Below are 22440 nucleotides of genomic sequence, written 5' to 3'. Positions count from 1 at the left end.
AAGGCATTTTTGGGAAATTCTGAAAATAATTCAATTGCTCTAAAATAATGTATATGTAGGGCCAACCCTGGTGGTCTAGTGGTTAAGTTGAGCGCACTCCACTTCAGCAGCCTGGGTTAGGTTCCTGGGTGCAGACCTATACCACTCGTCTGTCAGTGTCTATGCTGTGGTGGCAGCTCACATACAAAAAGAGGAAGATTGGGGTGCGGCTCGGTGGTGTAGTGGTTAAGTTCATGCGCTCTGCTTCAGTGGCCTGGGGTTCGCAGGTTCAGATCGCAGGTGCAGACGTATGCACGGCTTATTAAGCCATACTGTGGCAGGCGTCCCACATAAAATGGAGGAAGATGGGCACAGATGTTAGCTCAGGGCCAATCTTCCTCAGCAAAACGAGGAGGATTGGCAACAGATGATAGCTCAGGGCCAATCTTCCTCACCAAAAAAAAAAAAGAAGATTGGCAGTGGATGTTAGCTCAGAGCTAATCTTCCTCAGCAAAAAAATAAAATAAAATAATGTATATGTAGTATATCTTCCATCATGAGACTTTTGAAAAGGTCAGTACTCCCCCAATGAGGACACATAATATGTAAAGATCGACTACATAAGGATATCTCATTTAATTCTTCAGATGCAAGTTACAGAAACTAACTCTAGCCAGTAAAGAGATAAGACCACAGGTGTTCTCTCCAGTGCAGCTGGGCTTCAGGAAGGATGAAAACGGAAACCCAGAACACCTGGTGCTCTCTCCAGCTCTCTCTCTGCTTCTCTTTCTGCAGATCAGCACCCTCTGTTTCTCAGATCTGTACAGTGGAGCGCGGCTGCCCTACAGCTCCTCACGTTACAGTTTCACCCACTCTAAGTGGCTAACTTGCTTTCCCTGCCCCAATTCTAAAACCCTCTGAAGAGAACTGCATTGGTCCAGCTCAGGTCAGTTGTCTATTCTTGGTCCATTCAAATGGCTACAGAGGTGGAGTCAGGTAGTCATGGCTTCTGGAAGACCACACTATGGACCAGGGGTAGGTCTCAGAGATGCAAGAACCATCATGAGCCGGAAGAGGCTCCAAATTAATAGCCTTACAAGTATATTAGAATAAGACCAGTGACAGGGAGCTTCTAGGACAGCTGCTCCTAAATGGGGGTGGAAGAGGTGGGGGGGTCAACAACTCCAAACTCTAAGGAAGTTTCACAGTATTCTGCTTATGACATATTTCTGGGGAGAGAATCAATAGCTTTTATCAATATTAAAGAGGTCTATTCAACTTCCCCATCAACGCTCTGTAATCCAGCACACAATTAAGTAACTTATTTTTTATAATACACACCATCCCATTAACATGAGCTAAATAATCTAAATCATTCAGGTATTAGGTAGTGCAGTTAGAGAGGAATGTCTGATTTAACAAAATGTGATTGTTAATGAAAAACTGAGAAGTTTTGAATCTAAACTCTCATAATGAAGTCATGAATCCAGCCCTAAGTACATTACACTTCATAAGACTTTACCATTTAAACAAGATTAAATTAATAGAAACAAAAAAACTGCCCAATTCAGAAAAAAAATTTTTTTTTAATTTATTTTTACAGTTTGCGAAAAATATTTTGTTCCATATAGGATAGTTTATTTAATTAATTTTTAAATTTTTCTTGATTCTGTTACATATAAAATTATAGTAGGAGGAAAAAATGTTAAAAAGGGTGCTAGGATTAAGTATACTATGAGGGTTTATAGCAATTTCTTGGACTACTTTTACCTTGAAAGAAAATGAAAATTCCTTAAATGATTCTAAATTTCATAAAGAATGTCAATATTTCTATGTCTGTTACATTTCTTTCAGTTATATACATTACATTTCTGTTTTATTTTTTAATTATATGAGTAATACGTGCTGATTGTAAAAAGTTATTGCAATCTGTAAGTAAAACACATAGGTATAATCTTTAACATTTTAGTATGTGTTTTTTCCTAAAAAGTTACACATATTTTTGAGCAAAGTATCTGTGATATGATTTATCAACAATTTTTTTCAAAACTCATCCATCATATTTTCATGCCTTGGCATAATTTTCAGTTGCTCAAAAATATGTTGATATTACTTGCTTTTATTTAGGTCTCATTTACTTTTCTGTAAATAGATATAACTTTTCAACCATGTAGTCAATTCCCCAACTTTTATGTCGTTCTTCAAAAGCATCAACTTGCTCAAGACAATGAATATTGCATACGGAACCTGAAAAGAAAGGGTAATAAGTTAAAACGTTATGAAGAATGCATAAAACATTATGAAGAATGCAATCAAGGGTTCTTCTAAAAATACATCAAATAATTTTTAAAACAGTGTGTACTGAAGATTTTTCTTTTCTTTTTAATGAATATAGGGAAATGCTGAGGGCAAATTTTCTGAACTCTGAATTGTTATTATCACTTATTACTCCTAAGAGCTAAAATAAACATACCACCTCTCTAGAAGAATTCAGATGTCTTTAAGGGGTGATTAGGCACATGTGTATGCTGATGGATTGTAATTAGTCTTTGGGTGGTGACATGATGTAATCTACACAGAAATCGACATATAATGATGTACACCTGAAACTTATATAATGTTAGAAACCAATGTTACCACAATTAAAAAAATAGGCATAACACTTAGCTAAAAAGGCATATTACAGAGATTGGTCCCTTTTCTAGGATAAAACAGTCTTCAATAAAATGGTTTCTGACTTTTAAATTTTATATACTTCTAGATACTAATAGTTTGCTAATAACTCAAAACAGTTAACTGTTGACTTTATGTAAAAAGTTACAGCACATGTCCGTAACTTACCAAATAGTCTTTTAATTTCAGCATCTGGAACAAAAAATGGTGGGCCTAGGTAAAAGAGAAACATAGTGAAGAATAATTTCTATAGATCCAATTCGAAAGAGCAATAAATTCTCAGTGCCCACTTCTCGGCTTATTTCCAATGACCTAGGTAGACTTATTCCACACACAACTTAATTAACTAAATAGGTGAGGACATGACAGGTTCTTCTGCACATCTCATACCAAAGACTAGCTTATGAGGGGATTGACAATATGAGGTGCCCATCTCTAGCTTAGATGAGATGGTTGAGCCAGCCATCAGATTTGGGAACACTGAAATCAGAATGGAGTTCATTAACAAATTGCCTTGGGTTTCCTTCACCTTCTGGGGTATTGATTTTCTACGACTCCTGCACTTACCCACATTCTATATACTTCTCCCACTTTACTGCAGGCCATTTACTTTAAAGGAACCTTAGCTTCTGCCCCTTTCTAGAGCAGTGTTCTGAGCCTCTACTCCCAGACAAGGCCTGCTGTGTTTTCTTCCCACAGGCTCTTCCTTAAGCCTCCTGTTCAGGAATGGAATTTAAATCAGATTATCAAAGCTGACATCTGTCTCCATTAATTTCTATTTCCACCTAATTGTCCCAGACTTAATTATGGACCCTAGGCCTCATCTTTTAATGAGTTTTTAAGATCTGATTTATTCAACCAGAAAAAAATACTAACATATGTAAATATTTATAAAAGACAGCACTTTTTAAAAAGCTCGATTAAAAATCAAAAAGGGATTTTTACAAATTAAAAGTCTATGCATTTGGTTTTCATTCCTTCCCAAAAATAAGTCCAGCCATGACAAAGGTTAAACTTTAGGGGCTGGCCTGGTAGCATAGCGGTTAAATTCATGCATTCTGCTTTGGCGGCCTGGGGTTCACCGGTTCGGATCCTGGGCGTGGACCTACTCACCGCTCATCAAGCCATGCTGAGGCAGCGTCCCACATAGAAGAACTAGAAGGACCTACAACTAGGATACACAACTATGTACTGGGGCTTTAGGGAGAAAAAAGAAAAAGAGGAAGATTGGCAACAGACGTTAGCTCAGGGCCAATCTTCCTCAAAAAAAAAGATTAAACTTTAATGTTCAAACATATCAAAATGAGTCCAGGAGAAAACATCACTTTCACAAATTCAAAACAAAGAGAGTTATAAAAGAATGCAATTAATAAATTATAAAATTTCATAAATTAAATAACAGCAATATGTAATTTAGAGATTTTCTTGCACACCTCCTACCTGCCATGTCCACTTCTCACCCTATCATCTTATGAGGCTATGTTTGTGTGTGTATTCATAGGCATCTGCACAACATATCCCCACCACCATGGATGACATAAATAGGCTATGTCCAGATCAAGATAACCAAATCTCTCTTCCTCCTAAGCCAGGGCTGATGAGATTTCTCTTTTATATTAGGACCATCCATTTCTCCCTCTCTTTTGTACTTTGAGCTGTGAATGGTAAACAAAACGGGAATGGAATATGAGACAAACATGTACAGAGTGGGAAGAGAAAAAAATGTTGATAGTTTCCATTATCCAAAAATAGACTTATCTTCACGTTTATAAGCAGTATGCTTCCTATGAGATAAATTAGGAGAAAATAATGCTATCCATGTCACAGAATTAAATCAGGAAACGAAGCAACTGGAAAAAGAAAAACAAAAAGACTTTTACCTATATGTTTAGTTGGGTCATAAGAAACCACAACCAAGAGGTAGTGAAACCCTTTTCTCGTCAGGGACAGCATTACATCCGCATAGCTAAAAAGAGCACAAAAAAGGATGTGTTACATTTCTCTACAAAGGCAAAGCCCGCAGGGGGCAAGAGGCAGGGAGGGAAACCAGCATTTACTTTCATCTATATTACTGAGTTTAATTCTCCTAACAACCCCATAAAGCTGATTCTCATTCTAAAAGCCAAAAATGGGTTCAGCAAATTATGTCACCTGCCTAAGCTGGGAAAGAGTAAAGATGGGAATCAAAATGAGGCCTCCTTCCAGAGCCCATTAGATCAGAAGACATCACACAAAGATGAGCAGAGGCTCTTCCAGCTGACGTGATACTCAGAGGCCTGTTGACTTGGAGCACATCCTTCCCGAAAGACTGCCATGCCTCCACGTGCTCCGGGGCAGTGGTTCCTAGATCAGGCTGGGTATCAAAATGACCAGAGCAGCCGATGAAAGAAAAGATGCTTGAGCTCCATCCCCAGGCTGATTCAGCAGGTCTGCTGTAGGGCTGGGATGCCACGGTTTAACAAACAGCCTCGGAGACTGGGTCCTCTCCGGGGGCATATGCAAGAGGTACAAAACACAATCCCCTTCCTCGACTTAGTTGGAGAGAGACAAAACTAACAAACAGGCAAAAATTCAAGGTAGTATGAAAATTAAAGTTCTGCAAGTATGGCATAAACCGTGAGTGCTCTGGGAACAGTCCCTTGTAGTAGGTGCCTTCACCAGCAGGCGACACCACTTCCCAGCTGTGCCTGATTGGTTCAGAGTGGGGACCTGGCCCTAACAGGGCCCCAGGAGCCAGGGTTGGGCCTAGTACAGAAAGATGAGTTGGAGCAGTCAGATGACTCCACTGGGATACTGAATTAGGAGACCCACAGAGGAGTTGCTAGTTAGCTGTGGTCATCGTGCCGAAAGCTGGAGCTGTTGTGCAGTGTGGTGGCTGGAGCTGAGGAGGCTGAGTGCAGTGGGCAAGTCAGATATGTGGAAGCAGACATGCAGTAAGCAGAGGAAGCTGAATGGTCAGGGCAGGTGGATAGAGGAGACGCATACAGGGAGGTAGAGAGGCCATGAGAGACGGCAGACAGAGATGGACAGACTGTGCAGCTCTCAGGGAGGAGCCTTGGCTCTTGGCACTGTGATCCCTGTCCAGAGCTCTATGAAAAATTCGGAGGCTGTACAGTGTGGGGATTCGGAGTACGGACTGTGCAAGATGCCTAAGCTCAAACCCCAGCTCCTCCACTTACTGGCTACGTAAGCTTGACAAATGCTTAACCTCTTCGTGCCTCAGTTTACATCATCTGTAAAATAGGGATGAGACTAATAAGCAACTCTCAGGTTGTTGTGAGAATTCAGTGAGTTAATGCACATAAAGTGCTCAGAACATTGCCTGGTACACAGTAAGTGCTCGGCGTTAGCTATCCTTATTCCCTTCAGTATCTTCGACATAAACTCCCCAAACAGAGCTGGCCTGAGTGAGTCGCTCTTTCTTGCAAGCGAAGGAACCAGACCAAAGCAAACTTCTGCGCAGAAACCTTTACTTCTTAACTTTCTGATTCTTGTTCTTAAGGAGGAAGAAGGAACTTGCTGTCTAGGTGAAGGTGATCAGTTGGACTACTTTAGCAGAGTTTCCTAGGACTGACAGACTTCATTCCTCTTGGAATGTGGACTTTGTCTCTCAACCAGTTTCAAAAAATTCAGAAAAATGAGAGAGGTGTGCCCCACTGATTTATGTTAGACAAGAGACTGGAGAGTCACAGCAGAAAACAGATCAGTGCTTGCCCACGTGCAATCCAAGCAGAAAGACACTCAGTACTAATGATAGGGCTGAGATAAAGTACTAACGAACTAAGTACCAGAGCTAAGATAAAGTAATTTAGTTGTCTATTGGCCCTAAATAAGTAGTTATTTTGGTCACAAAGGCCAACATGTTCTCAGGTATGGTTGGGCTGTGACCCCCCCCACATGGCTGGGAGGGGAGGAAAGAAAGTGGGAAAACTAGGGAGGACATAGGGTCTTGGGCCAAGCTAGAACTGGATTCCCTAAATAAGAGTTCCAGAAGGGGCCTCACTACTCTTTGCTAGCCATGAATTAAACAGCTCCAAGGCTACCAAGATGGCCTCTATATGTAGGACAGGGCAAGTGGTGGTGGCCGGCAGGAAACAGTGTATCTCCCTTGCTCTGATTCCAGTTTGCTTCATTCATTCATTCATTCATTCATTCAACAAATATTTATTAAGCTCCGACTATATGCTAAATATGTGCTATGCCAGCTGGTAGGGAAATAAATGAACACGGTGTGCATGGGCTGCCCTCACAGTGAGCTCTGTGACTTCCACTATGCTCCCCACTGCCTTGTGGATTCTGACCACGCAAACCAAAGCCCCGGAGGGACTAACCTCAAAGAAGAGGATGAACATCTTTAGGGAGTGGGAAACACCTACAAAGTTAGAGCTTCAGCAGAATGGAGTTGAAAGTTGACACATGTGGCGTTTTATGGAGACAAAGAGGTCTCAGGTGACACTTGGAGCTGATAAAGGAAACTGATGTCACAGTGGAAATGCAAAGCAGATGCTGGAAATGTGATGTGGATGTTTGGGAGAAAGAACAGAGCTGGAAATATAAAAATGATAAGGGCAAATGCCGTGTATGATTTATTCAGTTATTTCCCCAATATCTGGCATAGTATTTAGAACACAGTAGGAACTTAACACGTATTTGTTGAGTATGTGAATGAAAGTACCGGGAGAACTGAAGCGATCATTAAAGGAACTAGTATAAGAGAGAAAAGCAAAAGGCTGAGGATGGTCCCTTAGGGAATGACGGCTTTCAGGCATGTGAGGAAGGTGAGGGCTCCAGAAAAGAGATAAGGAGGAGTGGTGACAGAAAGAGAAGGGAAAACAGGAGCGTGAATTATCACCAAAGGAAAACATATATTAAGCAGATGTGGCATGGTTGAATTAAAAAAGATTAGGTTTCATGAGTTTGTTACTCATGAAACAATTTTTAAAAACAAAAATTTTATTTCACTGATGTAGATTCCAACCTTTTTTGCCACGTGTTGAGAGTGTGCCTCCGTACAACTAAATAATTCAATATTTACGTGCTGTATCCAAGTAAGTATGTGAATGATATTTGAATTGGAAAGTACATAGGTGTGGTCACATCTTACTCACTATGCTTTCTCATATTTTAATTTTCTTTTCTCATAAGGCTAGGTACAATAAGCATAGTCACCAAAAACATGAATAACAAAAGACTTAATGCAATAGTACCTAATATTTAAACAGTTGTTTAGAGTTGACAAGGCACTTTCCACACATGTCATTTCTTTTAATTCCCGTGAAAACCCTTTGAGGTAGTCTAATGTGGGGATCATGAGCGTGGACTTTGAGGCCAAACTCCCTGGGTTTGAATCCCAATTCTGTCATGTACTGGCTGCTTAACTTTGGATAAGTAACTTAATCTCTTTGACCTTAGTTTCCTCATCTGTAAAATGGGAATAATGACAGCACATACTCCATAGGGTTGTTTTGTGGATTAAATGTGTTGGTCTACATAAAGTATTTCAGACAATGCCTGCCACATGGCAAATGCCCAACAAGTGTTACCTGGTAACATTAGTGCAGGTGGTGATGGTGGTATTAGTAGACATATTACAATGTTGCAGAAGAGTAAACTGAAACTTAGAGAAGTTAGGTACACTGATCAAGGCAACACAGCTTAGAAGTGATGGAGCCACAAGCCTTGTACCCAGGCCTCTATAGCCAAATCCTATTATTTTTAGACAAAGACGGTATTGGATTTAGGTCTTCTAATTCCAAATACAATAAGCTTTTTCAAATTAGTAAAGTCTAGCTAATTTTCTAGAACCCAGAAAAAGTACAGCATACTAAATAAGAAGGCTAAAAAAAAAAAGAAAAACCAGCATAATTAAAGAAACCAAATTACTAACCGTTTGTGATCACCTGGATTAACAGCAACTAATGCTCCTCTATCCCAAATCCTGTCAAATTTGCCAATATTTGTTCTACCAGAAAGAAAAAATACAACATTTTATATAAGAAAAATAAAATCCTTAGCAAGATGAACAATGTTCCCATGGCACATGCTGGGACTTCACCAGTTGTCAGGAACTGAGACCTCATATCCATTCTTCCTCCGAGTCCATGGGGATATGCTGATGAGGGTGTGAGGAGCTGTCCATCTCCTCCTAGTTTTAGGAGCTGGTGGCAGCAGCCTCCTCCTTCTGCTCTGACTTGGGAGCACAAAGGGGGAACAAAGGACAGCTTGTGACAACTCTGCTCCCAGCCTCTGGAACAGCTATTGGGGACTTTCTGGAGAGAAGATCTCGCCTCCCTCTGCACCTTGAAATTAATTTCTGTTACAGAGCCAGGCGTGAGGTGCAAGACACTCTCTTGCTCTCCCTTCCTTTTCCCCACCTGCCTAGGGTCATAATAATGTTTTCTATAGTTTGGAAGCTATCCAAGGACAAAGATATCAAGTGTGCAGACATGTAGGCTGTAGTAAAAATAATTGCAGAATAGACTCAATGCTCTGTGGATGCTACTGTAAGTAGACAGGAGTGATGAAAAGACCCTACACCCCACCACAGCACTGCCTAGCAAGCACTCAAGTATTTAAAAGTGCAGAGATAGTATTCAGTCTTACCTGGGAAGATCAAAAAGGTTGCAACAGTACAATGAAATGTTCCCCGAGGAGCTCTGTAACAAAAAAGTCAAGAAAAAAAATTCTATGGAATTAGGAGATACCTGAATGGTCAAGGAAAGAAAAGAGGGGCAAAGCAAAGGGAGTGGAGAGAATGCATAATTAAACATAAAGAACATAATTTAACTGCAAATAATTTTTTAATGGAAAATAGAATTTTCCTGAAAATAATTTTTTAACAGCATTGTTTTTTTTAAACCTGTATGGGGTTCTTCTCGATCAACTCAAAGAGGAAAATCATGGAGAAATTAACCCTGAAGATCAGTCACCTATTATTCATTTCAGAGCTTATTAAATTTTAGCAATGTTTCAAGTCCTGAGATTTTGACTCTGCTAAAGATAAGTACACAGGTCAATCACCAGGCAGGTTGAAATAGAAAGGTCTGATATTCTAAAAGTTATTCATGACAAGTACATGTGCTGATCCTCCCTTTTCTCTCTTTCATTCATCGGCTAATGAGCATTTATTTCTGGAGCATCTCGTAGACAGGACTATCCCGGGTTCTAGACAGTGGATATGAACTTGACACAGTCTCTAACCACAGTGAGGACAGCCTGGTGGAGCAGAGAAGCGTGGGTACAGAGAAACATTACAATACGGAATGGCCTGTACTGTTCTGGTTGTGTGTCTGAGAACTATGGGAACACAGAGGACCAAGCAGGGAACTGCCTGGGAGCACCAAGAAAGGCCAAGCAAGAGGCAGCCTCTGAAAGGGTGTCTGGATGCATCTGCTAACATTACAGGGGGGTGGGCTGGGGGTACAGTCCAGGGGGAGTAATGTGACACAGACTCTGTCATGTCCAGGGGATGTGAGAAGTCTAGGGGGTGGGGATAGGGGTGAAGCGCAAGGCAGCCAAGGTCCATCAGGACATGAAACTGTTGGATTTTATTCTGAAATGAGGCACCAACGGAGGTTTACAAATAGCAGAAGGAGGGTCTTTGAAGACCAGTTTGGAAGCCCTGTGGAAGTCAGCCCAGAGAGGGGTGGGCCTGGGGGCAGGGAGAACAGCCAGTGAATCCTAACTTTGGCTGCAGACTGGAATCACTAGGGAGTTAACCAGTACTGACACCAGGCCCCATCCCTGGAGATTCTGATTTAATTAGCCTGGGGTGAGACCTTAGCATTGGGAATTTTAAAAGATACACAGATGATTTCAAATTTGCCACCAGGGCTGAGAACCATTGCTCCGAGAGGAGTCTGGAAGCAGGACGAGCTCTTTGTTTTTGTTTTTGTTTTTTTTGTGAGGAAGATCAGCCCTGAGCTAACATCTGTGCTAATCCTCCTCTTTTTTGCTGAGGAAGACCGGCTCTGAGCTAACATCTATGGCCAATCCTCCTCCTTTTTTTTTTCCCCCCAAAGCCCCAGTACATAGTTGTATGTCACAGCTGCACATCCTTCTAGTTGCTGTATGTGGGACATGGCCTCAGCATGGCCGGAGAAGCGGTGCGTCGGTGCGCGCCCGGGATCCGAACCTGGGCTACCAGTTGCGGAGCTCGCGCACTTAACCGCTAAGCCACGGGGCCGGCCCAGGACGAGCTCTTTGGACTCAGTCAACTCCTGGGATTCTTAGATGATTAACAGGGTGGGAGGAAGCTGTAAAATAAAGTGCTATTAACCCTCCTACTGACCTGAGCAATTAATTTCAATATTTAGAAAAGAGAGTAGTTGGTGAGAGACTGAAGGTACAAACAGACAATGGCCAGACCATCCATGTCTTGGACCCATAACCTCTGCAGCAACCAGCCTGGGAAGCCAAACCACAGCCTATGCAGTGATGCTGTGGTCAATAACTGCCAGCTTCCCTAATTTTTACCACCCTTCCCCTCTTCCAATTCAAGACCAACCAGAGAGAGCCAAATACACTTCCCAAACCAATTACATAGGATGCTCCCCTCTAGTTAGCCTGCCGCCAGCTTCCCCATGCCAACAGCCTCCAATCAGGGCACACCGGAAGCCTTAGCATTTTTCACTATCAATTCAGCTTTCCCGCTCCCTGGCCTGCCTTTGAGCCTGTGCCAAACGCAAGTGACTGACTCCCTCTGAATAAATAGCCTCTGCGTGTCCTCATTTGGGTGGTCATTATTTCCACATTATTACCCCAAGCTGGTGGAGCAGTTCCACTGGATCATTCTGGTCATAGAACGAAGACAACTTCCAAATCTATCATTTCCAGCCCAAATGCTGCCCTGTGCTTCAGAGATATAAAACCATTTACCAGCTACACCTTCGCCATGCCACAGGTCTCTTAAACGCATCATCTCCAGAACAAAACTCTCTCCTCTTCAACTGGCTTCTCCTTTATTCTCTACCATCCAACAAGTCATCTGAGCTGGAATTGTGAACTCATCGCCCCCTTGAGCCCCACTCAATTAATCACTAATTCTTTCAGTCTGACATCCTAAACATTGCTTTAATCTACCCATTTCGCTAAATGCCCCTATCACTGTCCTAGTGCAGGCCTTTAAGATCTCTTTCCCGGAACACTGCTCACAGCCTCTTATCTAGTCTCTACCAGGAGGCTGGCTACTTCTCTTCAAATTTACTTCCCTTGAGGCCACAAGGGTGGTTTGTCTCCAAAGAAAATCTGGCCATGTCATGTTCCCACTTAAAACCCTACTGTGCAGGATGAAGTACCAGCTTCACAGGGCATCTAAGACCGCAGACCTGACTCCCTGCCTGTCCCAGCCTATCTGTCACCATGCTTCAGGAACCTCCAGGCTGAGTTAAGTAACTCTCCTCTCTGTTCCCTTAATATCCTATGTCATTGCACTTAGCTCCGTGTATGACAAACAGCTTTCTCTGTGTTTCCTTTCTCTCCTAAGCTAAGAGATTCTTTAGGGCAGCGATTGTGTTTTTATCTCTTCAAAGTCTTATGCAGGGTGTGGCACAAGACACGTTCTCAGAAATGCCTGTTTATAAACAAATAATCAACCAAATCCAAACCAAAAACATGAGTACAGGTGGGCTTTGAGACCTTGCAGCGCTTATATATTTATCTGTCCATATCTAGCTATCAGCTATCTTCCATCTATCTTTTTAACCCCTAGTTCCTTACACTATATAATGTCTAGGTGAGTCTATGGGATAAAAGGGGATTATCTGACACTTGCATAGTATCCCTACTTACTCATGCTGAGAAAAACCTTTTTTGTGGGCCTATGGAAATAATTATTTACCAAAAAACAAAACAAACCTTGAATACTTTGGCTCCGGGAATTTCCATGATTGGTTCTTCTGAATAAGAAAGATTGTGCTCTGTAAAAAATTCCCGTATTGCAAGTTCACTGATTTCTACACCAACTACACTGTGTCCTCGGTCTGCAAACCTGCAGAAAATCATATATTTACACTTACATTTTTATTTCAAATACAGTACTAAGTAACAGGATATATCCCAATCAGCATATGTTTTCCTTAATTTTAAGGAGTTATATGAATTCGGGTTCACAGGGTTTCATAGATGTAGATCCACAGAAAGTGGGTCTATATAGTCTCAAACCTATGTGACATGGAATTCTGAAAAACTGATTTATATGACCTTAGGAAAAACTTTTAAAAATTGGAGAATTATACCTTAAAATGTTGATTTACTACAAATGGATTTGATTAGAAGAGTTTCTAATTGAAAAGCTTCCTATGGATTAGAAATGTTTTTCAATTTCTCTAAATCAGTCTGTCCATTAAAACTTTCTGTGATACGGAAGTGTCTGTATCTATGCTGTACAATACAGCAGCCACTAATCACCCTGGCTGTTGAACACTTGAGACATGGCTAGTGTGACTTAGTTTACATTTAAATAGCCATGTGTGGCTAGTAGCTACTACATTGGAGCACATAGCTCTAGAACATTAGCACCCATTTCTATACTAATCTTATAATTTCCATTTACTTACAATAAACACTATGCAGAAATTTATTTAATTACCATGTGCAAATAACCAGTATTTTCCTGGTAAGCTTTTAGTTACAGAATTCACAGTCTTCGGATCTTGGACTCCAGAGAAAACAGTACTAATGACATATACACCTAGGCAGAGTATTAGTATTAATTTTATGTCAAATGAAATAAACACACACAGTCATTTCTGCTTTAACGCAACATGTGCCTTCCTAAAAATCACCACACTAGGCAAAACAACGCAATAACAAACCACAAGGCTTATGGGGAAAATGGAGGATGGTGCACAACATTAAAAACTTGGTCAGGGGCCGGCCCCCTGGCGTAGCGGTTAAGTGCGTGCGCTCCACTGCTGGCGGCCCAGGTTCGCACACCCCGGGCATGTACCGATGCACCGCTTGTCAGGCCATGCTGTGGGGGCATCCCATATAAAGTGGAGGAAGATGGGCACAGATGTCAGCCCAGGGCCAGTCTTCCTCAGCAAAAAGAGGAGGATTGGCATGGATGTTAGCTCAGGGCTGATCTTCCTCACAAAATAAATAAATAAATAAAATAAAATAAAATAAAATAAAATAAAAAACTTTTGTCAGTTCCAGTTTAAAAAGAAACCTAATAGAAATGGTGGCACAGTTTTACCCATATTAAATGGTTACAATATATATAAATGCTACAATGTGGCACTTTATCTTGAGAAAGATCTGAAGTTTACTTGTGGAAGTGGGCGTTGGAAGGGCTGTAGCTTTCGAGTTACTGTGAAGCGATGGAAGGAGGATTATTAAAAACCAAATGTTCTCATACCAGCTATGGATGGGAGTGGCTGAGTACATGGGGTGAACTGAGGTATCTGGGAGATGTCTGAGGTATCTGCACGGGTGTGTTTTGTCTATTCATACAAGGGTTAGTTCAGCCTGGCATAGCTTTCTGGTTTCACCTCATGTCTCTTGCAGACAAAATCACACATAAGCAAATGTGAAATTCACGTCATGCCCAAATTGTTCCCTAATATATCAACGGAGTTAGAAATGAAATTTGCATTTTCAAAATAAGAAGTATAGCAGAACTGACTGTACCTATTACCCACACAAGACTACACACTTTCAATGTGGTCAGCGCATGAACTATTTATAGTTCTAAAATAAACATAGTCATAACTTGTCTTTCATATTTCCTAGGAAATTTGTAAGTTAACACACAGGGAACATATTTTTTTTTATTCTCCATATATATATATATTTTTTTTTTTTCTTTTTTCTCCCCAAAGCCCCCAGTACATAGTTGTATATCCTAATTGTAGGTCCTTCTACTTCTTCTATGTGGGACGCCGCTTCAGCATGGCCCGATGAGCCGTGAGTAGGTCCATGCCCAGGATCCAAACCAGCGAACCCTGGGCCGCAAAAGTGGAATGTGCGAACCCAACCGCTGTGCCACCAGACTGGCCCCTCCGTATATTTTTTGAAGTGACAAAATATAGACAAAAAAGTCACCCAAACCAGCTTCGTGGATTTTTATTTCATTTAACATACGGAAAAATGAAGCATAGCCTACTATATACTAGCATAGGCTAGATTATATGGGAATATATTGCTCTTAAAAAAAAACCCTAAGAAAATGTCTTAACATTTTATTTTAATGCTTTTGGGCCTCGGCTCATAGTTTATCTATTCATATCTGATGTCTGCAAAGACCTCAATATACAAATTAGTTATATAAATGGAAAACTCTCTAATATAATTTACATGCAATTACAGTGGCTTAGTTCCGATATTTTTATTACGAATGACCTCAGACCCAAAATATTCAACAATCACATTTAACTGGCTGTTTTATCATACCATTTCCTAATCTTGTCTTAAAACCTCCGCTAGAGCTGAACTGACATGACAATAAGGCAATCTGTTTCTAAAGTTAATGTTTTTCTTGCAAGTAGTTTCCCAAGTAACTCTTTCTTCTGGTTCAGTGAGTTGGTAAGGGTATATATTAATAACATAGTTTAAATGTTCTCAGTTTCATGGCCACACTAGAATCTTACGCCACGGCAACCATTTCACAAGTGCTCTCAGCTACAAGCTGAGAGAGTGTGGGCTGGCTGCAAAAATGCCACCGTCTCTGTTCCAAATGCACACATGTTCTGTGGTTTGGCCACCTATATTTATATAGGGAACACAGCATTTGTAAGTTACTATATTTTTCATTTAGTAATTTTTTCATACATACTTTTTATTTTTCTTTTCCTGCTTAATGATCAAAGTTCTCAACATGCAAGCTTATAAATTAATGGATGTCTTGGCATGTATGATAGTGTCTGTACATTATCACTACACACAGACTTCTGTAAAGAAATGATTGCCAGGCTTGTGACTTTAGTGTAACCCATAGTAATAGTGGCTTGTTAATAAAACGAATTCTCTTCACAGAGAATTACTCACAAGAAATACTTTCTTCAACACTGGTTTTATAACAATGATTCATGAAAACAAAAACTCCAAGGTGCTCTTAGTGGGAGGAGAGAGTTGAGCTGAACTGTGGACTATACACGCTGTCTTGCCAAACAGGTGTAATTCATTTTGAATTTTTCTGTCCATCTCTATTTAAAATATCTAAAATTAACTTAGCTAAATTCCTAAACCACCTACAAAAACTCAAGTGTGCACAAAGATGTAGGAGATGTAAGAGGGAAGGATGGTTTCCCCCTCAACACCACCATTGGTTCCAAACTAATTCTTTTTCTTAGAAACTCAATACAGAAAGACTAGGTCGCACCTCTGTTTCTGCTGTGTTTTACTTTTTGAGAATATTATCTCTATGAACCTGTTAGTAATAGTCTACTAAGAATAAGGAATCCCTGTGCATTTCCTGAGAATGGAATTTTTTAACTTATATCCCTGTTAAATATTCACCCAAAGTATTTATCATCAAAATAAGAAATTGTGTTAATGCTTATCTGCTCGTACCATTTCATCTCAACTGCTTTTCCACAAAGAGGAAAAAATACCCTCAGTCCACTCTCGCCTTTAAGAAAAGTATCCAAATGCTTCTTTAATAGCCTGGGGAGAAAAAAAAATTTTTTTGTTTTAATTAGCCCAGTGCACAGCGGAAAGGACTACAATTGTATGATGCTAAGTACTTTTCATGCATTATCTCACTTAATAGTCCCAACACCTTTATGAAGTAGATAACATTATTTATTATAATCCCAGTTTACATATGAAGAAACAGGAACATTAAGTAACTTGCTCAGTCACACAGCTAGTAAGTGGTCGACCTGACTTAAACCTGGGGCTTTTCTGATTAGTAATTAAAAATAAAAAATTATTTTTTTCCTTGGTTAATATATTTTGAAAATTCCTTATTAATTTCCCAAATGTATACTTTTGTGTGTGTGTGTGAGATGTGGGAGAGCCTCTGGACACACTGAGTTTTTCAACATTCATTTTATGTTAAGGTCTCTAAACATGTACTTAGTTCTCAGAAGTAGCTCTGAAAAGTTTAATTCTTGTAGCTAATTCCCTCTGTAGAGACATGGCTCTTCTAAGGCCATCCACATGACAGAGATAACATGTACAATGGTTCTGAGATGATGCCCCAACTACCACTCATTGTGCAAACGTAATAATAATGTCCTCTGGGAAGTCGGGGTGGCTTCGTGGAACAAGGAATGTCTGTCATGACCACTTTACTCTGCATTGGCCCACGATTTATTGCTGCTTCGAGGCCTACTACTACGAATTTGTTGCTCAACATCCTAGCTCACTTATTAATTTCTCTCAACTTGTCTTCTTCCACCATATAGATAATACTTTAACAGTTGAACACATGCTATTGTAAAGCAAAGTCAAAATAACAACATTTTTGAGTATAAAGAGCTATAAGCATTAATCACTTGAGCGTCTGCTGTACGTATAAATATGCATGATCAATGCATAGATGCTACAGGCGTTTAAAAAAAAGACATGTTTCATAAATCTAAGATGCCTTCAATTGTCAGTCACACCATTATTTATACTCCATGGGAAGAGATAACATTGCCAATTAACCCAAGACATGCCATAGGCACATTCTGATTTCAGAGATGCTAAAATGTGAAAAACTAAAAATGTGCACCTTAAAATCAATCAAATAATGTGTACCTATATTATTATTTCTATTTGCAAAGTCAGTTTCTGATAGAGCATTTCTCTGTTACGATCAAACATTTCTTACTGATGTCCTTGTTCTTGATGAAATGCAATTTTGCGAGTCACCCACTTTTCCTGCCATTCTTCCAGAGTTAGTACTCGGTTTTTCTGTACCTCAGTATCAGGGTACTGTTTGATATCATGTGAAGTTCTTGTACCATCCATAGTTTCATAGACACCTTTGTCTCACAAGCAGATGTCTCCAATGCCTAAATGGAAAATATTTGCAATGTTGTCATTTAAGGTCATTGCAACTCCATTGATGAATGAAATAAAAACCTATTATCCTCAGCAGTATGGCTTTTCAAACATATTTCAACATCCAAGGAAAAGCCATACACAAAATTACTTTTCAGTGAGTCTGATGGTAGAGGCATGCCTCATATTACACATTAGGAAAGATCTTTAAATAAAATGAATTATATCTTAACATTAGGGTAAAAGGGTTTGATTTAAGTTAACAAAAAAAAAGGACAGGACAAAAAAATAAACAAGCATTCCACACTTTATTACTTTTGTAAGCTTAGAATTTTTTCTAGCATTTCACTTACTCTTTAATTTTAAAAATTTCTCTTAATGTTTACTTATTTTTTATCAATGTTATAATGCACACAATTTAAAACGTTCAACAGAGTTAAGAAAATAGCAGTCCCCATTCCCAATGAGAGAGGCAACCATCTTTAACTCTTTTTGCTGAGTCTTAAAATCTATCTCAAAGTAGAGGGCCGGCCCCGTGGCTTAGCGGTTAAGTGCTCGCGCTCCGCTGCTGGTGGCCCGGGTTCGGATCCTGGGCGCGCACCAATGCACCACCTCTCTGGCCATGCTGAGGCCGCGTCCCACATACAGCAACTAGAAGGATGTGCAGCTATGACATACAACTATCTACTGGGGCTTTGGGGAAAAAATAAATAAAATAAAATTATATAAAAAAAATTATATCTCAAAGTAGCATGCTTATTTTGTATCTTGATTTTTCATCTCTAGGTAGCATCTAGAGAAGATAAGCATTTAGCTCCCTTTCAACTTCCCAACACACACATACGCCACCTTCCCATTTTTCCTAACCTTTTGATATAGACATAGCATATTTTTGATTAAATATTTGGAGTACACACTAATATGACTAGCTAAATACTATTCATGGCTAAGCCACATAGTATTATATGATTACTTTTCCTTTTCTGTACTTTTTCATTCTGTAGTTAATAACTGTCTTGCTTTTCATTTATAAAATTTCTAAGTACTTGTTACTAATTCATCTCTCAGCTCTGCCAATTGTCCCAAGCTCCTATAGATATACCCTCAACCTCTTCAGTTATCAGATAGTCTATCACTATCATCATCTTGGAGAAGACTCTCCTAGAGCCTTCTGACCTGGATGCTCTCTACTCCTGGTGCACAGCTGGCATTCTAGGATCTCTTTTGATCATCTCCTGGAGATTTCCTTCTTATCATTTGATGAATCTCCAAGTTTCCTTTATCTGATTATCATCCTTATGTTGGTGAAGCATAACCTCCAGCAGCTTTCTGAGAAAGTGTGCATGGGAGAAAAGTTTTTTACAACTTTGCATGTATAAGACGTTTTCATGCTATTCCTCATCCTTGATGTATAGTTTTGCTGGGTATAGGATTCTGGGTTCGAAACCATTTTCTCTCACAATTTTGAAGGAATCATTCCATTGTCTTCTGGCTTTCAGAGTTATTAAGTTCAAAGCCATTCTGATCCTGATATTTTCCATGTGGCCAGTATTTTTCTTTTTCTCAAAGCTTTTCTCTGCCCCTAGTTTTTGTAATTTCATAATTCTATGCCTTATTTTGGGTCTATTTTCAAGTTCTTTTTAATCTGGAAGCTCATATCCTTCAATTCTGGAAAAAAATTCTTGAATTATTTAGATGACGATTTATATCTCTCTGTTTTTTTTTTTTTCTCTTTCTCTTTCCGGGACCCCTTTTATTTGGCTGTAGACCCTTCTGACCTAGTATTGTAAATTTCTCATATTTTTTTCTATCTCTTTATCTTTTTGCCCTATTTTCTGAGACTACCTTAATTTTTATCTTTCTACCTTTCTATTTACCTTTTCTTTTCTGCTAACAAGTCTTTAATTTTCAAGAGCTCCTTTTTGGTTCTGATATTCTCTTTTTATATCATTTTGTTCTTATTTCACGGACAGAATAGATATATTTTCTCTTATTTATCTGCAGAGTCTGTTACTTACGAGTTGGTTTTTCTGTTGGTTTGTCTTCTTCCTTTCTTTGGGCTGGTCAGACTTTCCATAGATGGATCTCCCAATCTCTGTTGCAAGGATCAAGTCCTTGGGGCCATAGTTCTATACTCACATGAGAAAATAAGGGCAGAAGTGGCAGAGGGGGTCCCAGCATTCAGTTTACCTGTGTTCAATTAGTCCCCTTATTTTCAGTATGGTACTCCCATCCCCAACTGTGTATTGTGTCTTCCCAGGCCAGAGATTCTTTGCTTTGCCCTCTCCAGGGAATAAACCCCTCAAAGTCTGCTGGTGTGGTGAGGGGCAGATACTTGGTTGCAGGGAGTGGGAAAGGGATCTGGAGATTTAGTGTTTTCTGAATCAGAATTTTCAACAATCCTCCTACTTTCAACCATACCCTTCCACCTTCGGGAGGTACCTGGTGCTGCTAATTCCTGAGCATTTGGGGATTCTATAATGCAAATTGGGTCGCTCACTGACTTTCCCCATTGCTCATTTAGAATTTAGCTTTCTTCAGTCTGCAAAATCCTTTACCACTTGTCCATCTACTTTCCAGATTTCAAAATTTCATTTATTTATTTATTTTCTGGGTGTGGTGGCCACACAACCTCTCCGGTAAACTGGCAGTCCCACAGTTACACCCACAGGCTCGGAGCCACTCACGGGTCCTGTCAGGCCCATTAAAGAAGGCCCAGCCCCAACGTGCTCAGTGGGCAGGGCGGTCAAAATTTTATTGCTTTTATCTGCTCTCCTGTCCTCCCTATCCTAGTGGTTTATGCCTTAAAAAAATCCTGTTGTTGTTCTGTTGGGGTTTCCGGAGGGAGCAAAAGAAGATGCATGGGTTCAAACCCTATCTCCACTCCACAAGTTTGTATTTTCAAATAATTTTCTAATAGCTTCTTTTTTGCATGGGAAAATGCACACAAAGGGAACTGAAAAAAAAAAAAAGGATATGTAAACATAACTGCAAATCTATCTAAATGTATGAGGAAAATACCAGTTCTTTCAATGTCAACTTTGCAATATTAAGGACAATTTGTTGTTGTTAGTGACCTCAAGTAGATTCTGACTCCTAGTGGTCCTGGGTACGGCAGAGTGGAACTCTGCCTGGTCTTTTTACGCCATCATCTCACCTTCTGGCGCTACATCAGACAATGTTCCACTGCTATTCACAGAGTTTCGGTGGCCAATTGTTTTGGAAGTGGGTGGCCATGTCCTTCTTCCCAGTCTGCCTCAGTCTGGAAGCTCTGCTGAAACCTGTCCACCATGGGTGACCCTGCTGGTATTTGAAATATCCATGGCATAGCTCTCAGCATCACAGTAACGTGCAGGCACCACAGTGTGACAAGTGACAGATGGGTGATGTGGGTCTCTGATCGGGAAATGAACCTGGGCAGCGAGAGCTCTGAATCTTAACCTCTAGACCGCCAATTAAGGACAATATAACACAATAATTCTAACATTCCCTTGGAATCATTAGTGAAACTAATTTAGTTTGGATTATAGTAGCATTGGTGGGTCTAATTTAATGATTTTTCCATGAGAACAGAAAAACATCACATAAAAGCAGGTATTTCAGGTAAAGTTCCCTTTATTGAAAAATTTGGCTTCAGTGTGCCTAGGATTTAAGGAGAAGGCACCTCCCTTGGAATGGGGGCCATACATTCACTTCTCAGCAAACATTCGTTAATAAATGGCTTTTTCAAGGCCCTGATGTCAGGAGATGACTCAGAGTTTTCTGAGAGGTCAAGGGGAAGTATCTGATTATATTGCATAGAGAAAAGCAAAGAAAGTTGCAGTTTTCCTGTCTCCTTTATAAGCCAGAAACTTTGGAACCTAAGCTCGACACTTCATAAAGCAGTTCTCTACTTAAGACAAAAGAGAACCATAATTTTATCATAGCCAGGGCAACGGGGAATTGTACAATTCTATCCCTCTCACACAAACTTGAAATACAACTTAACATCATGAATATAAATTAGTCCTTAGCTGTTCTAATAGTTTCTCAACGCATCGTTAACTCGTCCACGTCCTTTCCTGGAGAAACACAGTTTCTTTCTATAACAAGATAAAAGTGCAAATTATAAGAATCAGGAAAGGCCAATTTCGCAATCGATCCTACTCATACACAGAAACAGCAGATGCGCCACTCTGCTCGCATATGTCCTTCTTGGACTCCCAAGTCTGGTTTCCTCCCTCACCTTTTCAAAAAAACCATGTTTCTGCTTTAGATTTATTTTTAAATTTTGCTAAATTAAAGAATAACTTCCCTGAAGTGCACAAATTTTAAGAGTATGGCTCAGTGAGTTTTTACATATGCATACACCTGTGTAACCACCACGGAGCAAGACAATATTTACGGCACCCCAGTTCCCCCCCCCCAGTCGCCCAGGGCATCACTCACTATTATGCCAACTACTTCTCTTTTCTTAAAAATCACTAATAGAAAACAATGCTTTGGGGTCACTTTAAATCATGGACTCAGAAAGGTCATTCCCTGCCCGACCTTGTTATTCCCAGTTCCCGCTGTGCTCCCTGAACCTATTTCACGGCGCGGATGCTGGACTGTCTACGCTGGTTAGGATGCCCCATTCTGGAATCCTATCACAGGCTCACATCTAGCAAATCGTCCCGTTTCTCACTCGCAACCCCTCCGCGCCCTGGGGAGCCTACCTCGCGCGCAGCCGGGCGCCTGCCGCTGGCTCTGGCGACGCCGCGGGCCCCACAGGCTGGGACGGCGCGCCCCGTCTCCTCGCGGCCCCGCCTCCGGGCCCGCCCCTCCCCGACGCGCAGACCCCGCCCCTCCCCAGGCGCCCCGGCTTGCGCAGCG

At 40.5% G+C, this 22440-nt stretch overlaps 1 protein-coding gene across 3 annotated transcripts; it reads right to left on the bottom strand.

Annotated features, from left to right (window-relative positions):
- Nucleotides 1–1565: 1565 nt before the first annotated feature.
- TPMT (thiopurine S-methyltransferase) lies at nt 1566–22355 on the bottom strand. 3 transcript variants are annotated; one of them, XM_058555188.1, is made up of 11 exons: nt 22284–22355; nt 21739–21811; nt 19605–19715; nt 17503–17597; nt 16165–16257; nt 12508–12640; nt 9256–9308; nt 8540–8614; nt 4533–4618; nt 2821–2865; nt 1566–2226 (listed from the first exon to the last, which is right to left on the bottom strand). In XM_058555188.1, the coding sequence occupies exons 2-11, from the start codon at nt 21769–21771 to the stop codon at nt 2114–2116; spliced, it is 837 nt and encodes a 278-aa protein (XP_058411171.1). In that variant the 5' UTR covers nt 21772–21811; nt 22284–22355; the 3' UTR covers nt 1566–2113. The 3 variants fall into 3 exon arrangements, 2 of the variants coding, with proteins under 2 accessions (XP_058411171.1, XP_058411172.1); XM_058555189.1 differs by lacking the exon at nt 21739–21811 and having other exon boundaries at nt 1567–2226; nt 17414–17597; nt 19605–19776; nt 22284–22301; XR_009222123.1 differs by lacking the exon at nt 1566–2226 and having other exon boundaries at nt 3766–4618.
- Nucleotides 22356–22440: the final 85 nt, after the last annotated feature.

Source organism: Diceros bicornis, chromosome 14 (assembly GCF_020826845.1).
Source record: "Diceros bicornis minor isolate mBicDic1 chromosome 14, mDicBic1.mat.cur, whole genome shotgun sequence".
NCBI classification, from domain to species: Eukaryota; Metazoa; Chordata; class Mammalia; order Perissodactyla; family Rhinocerotidae; genus Diceros; species Diceros bicornis.
Note: the sequence above shows the minus strand (reverse complement) of the source record. Positions and strands in the feature narration are given on the sequence as shown.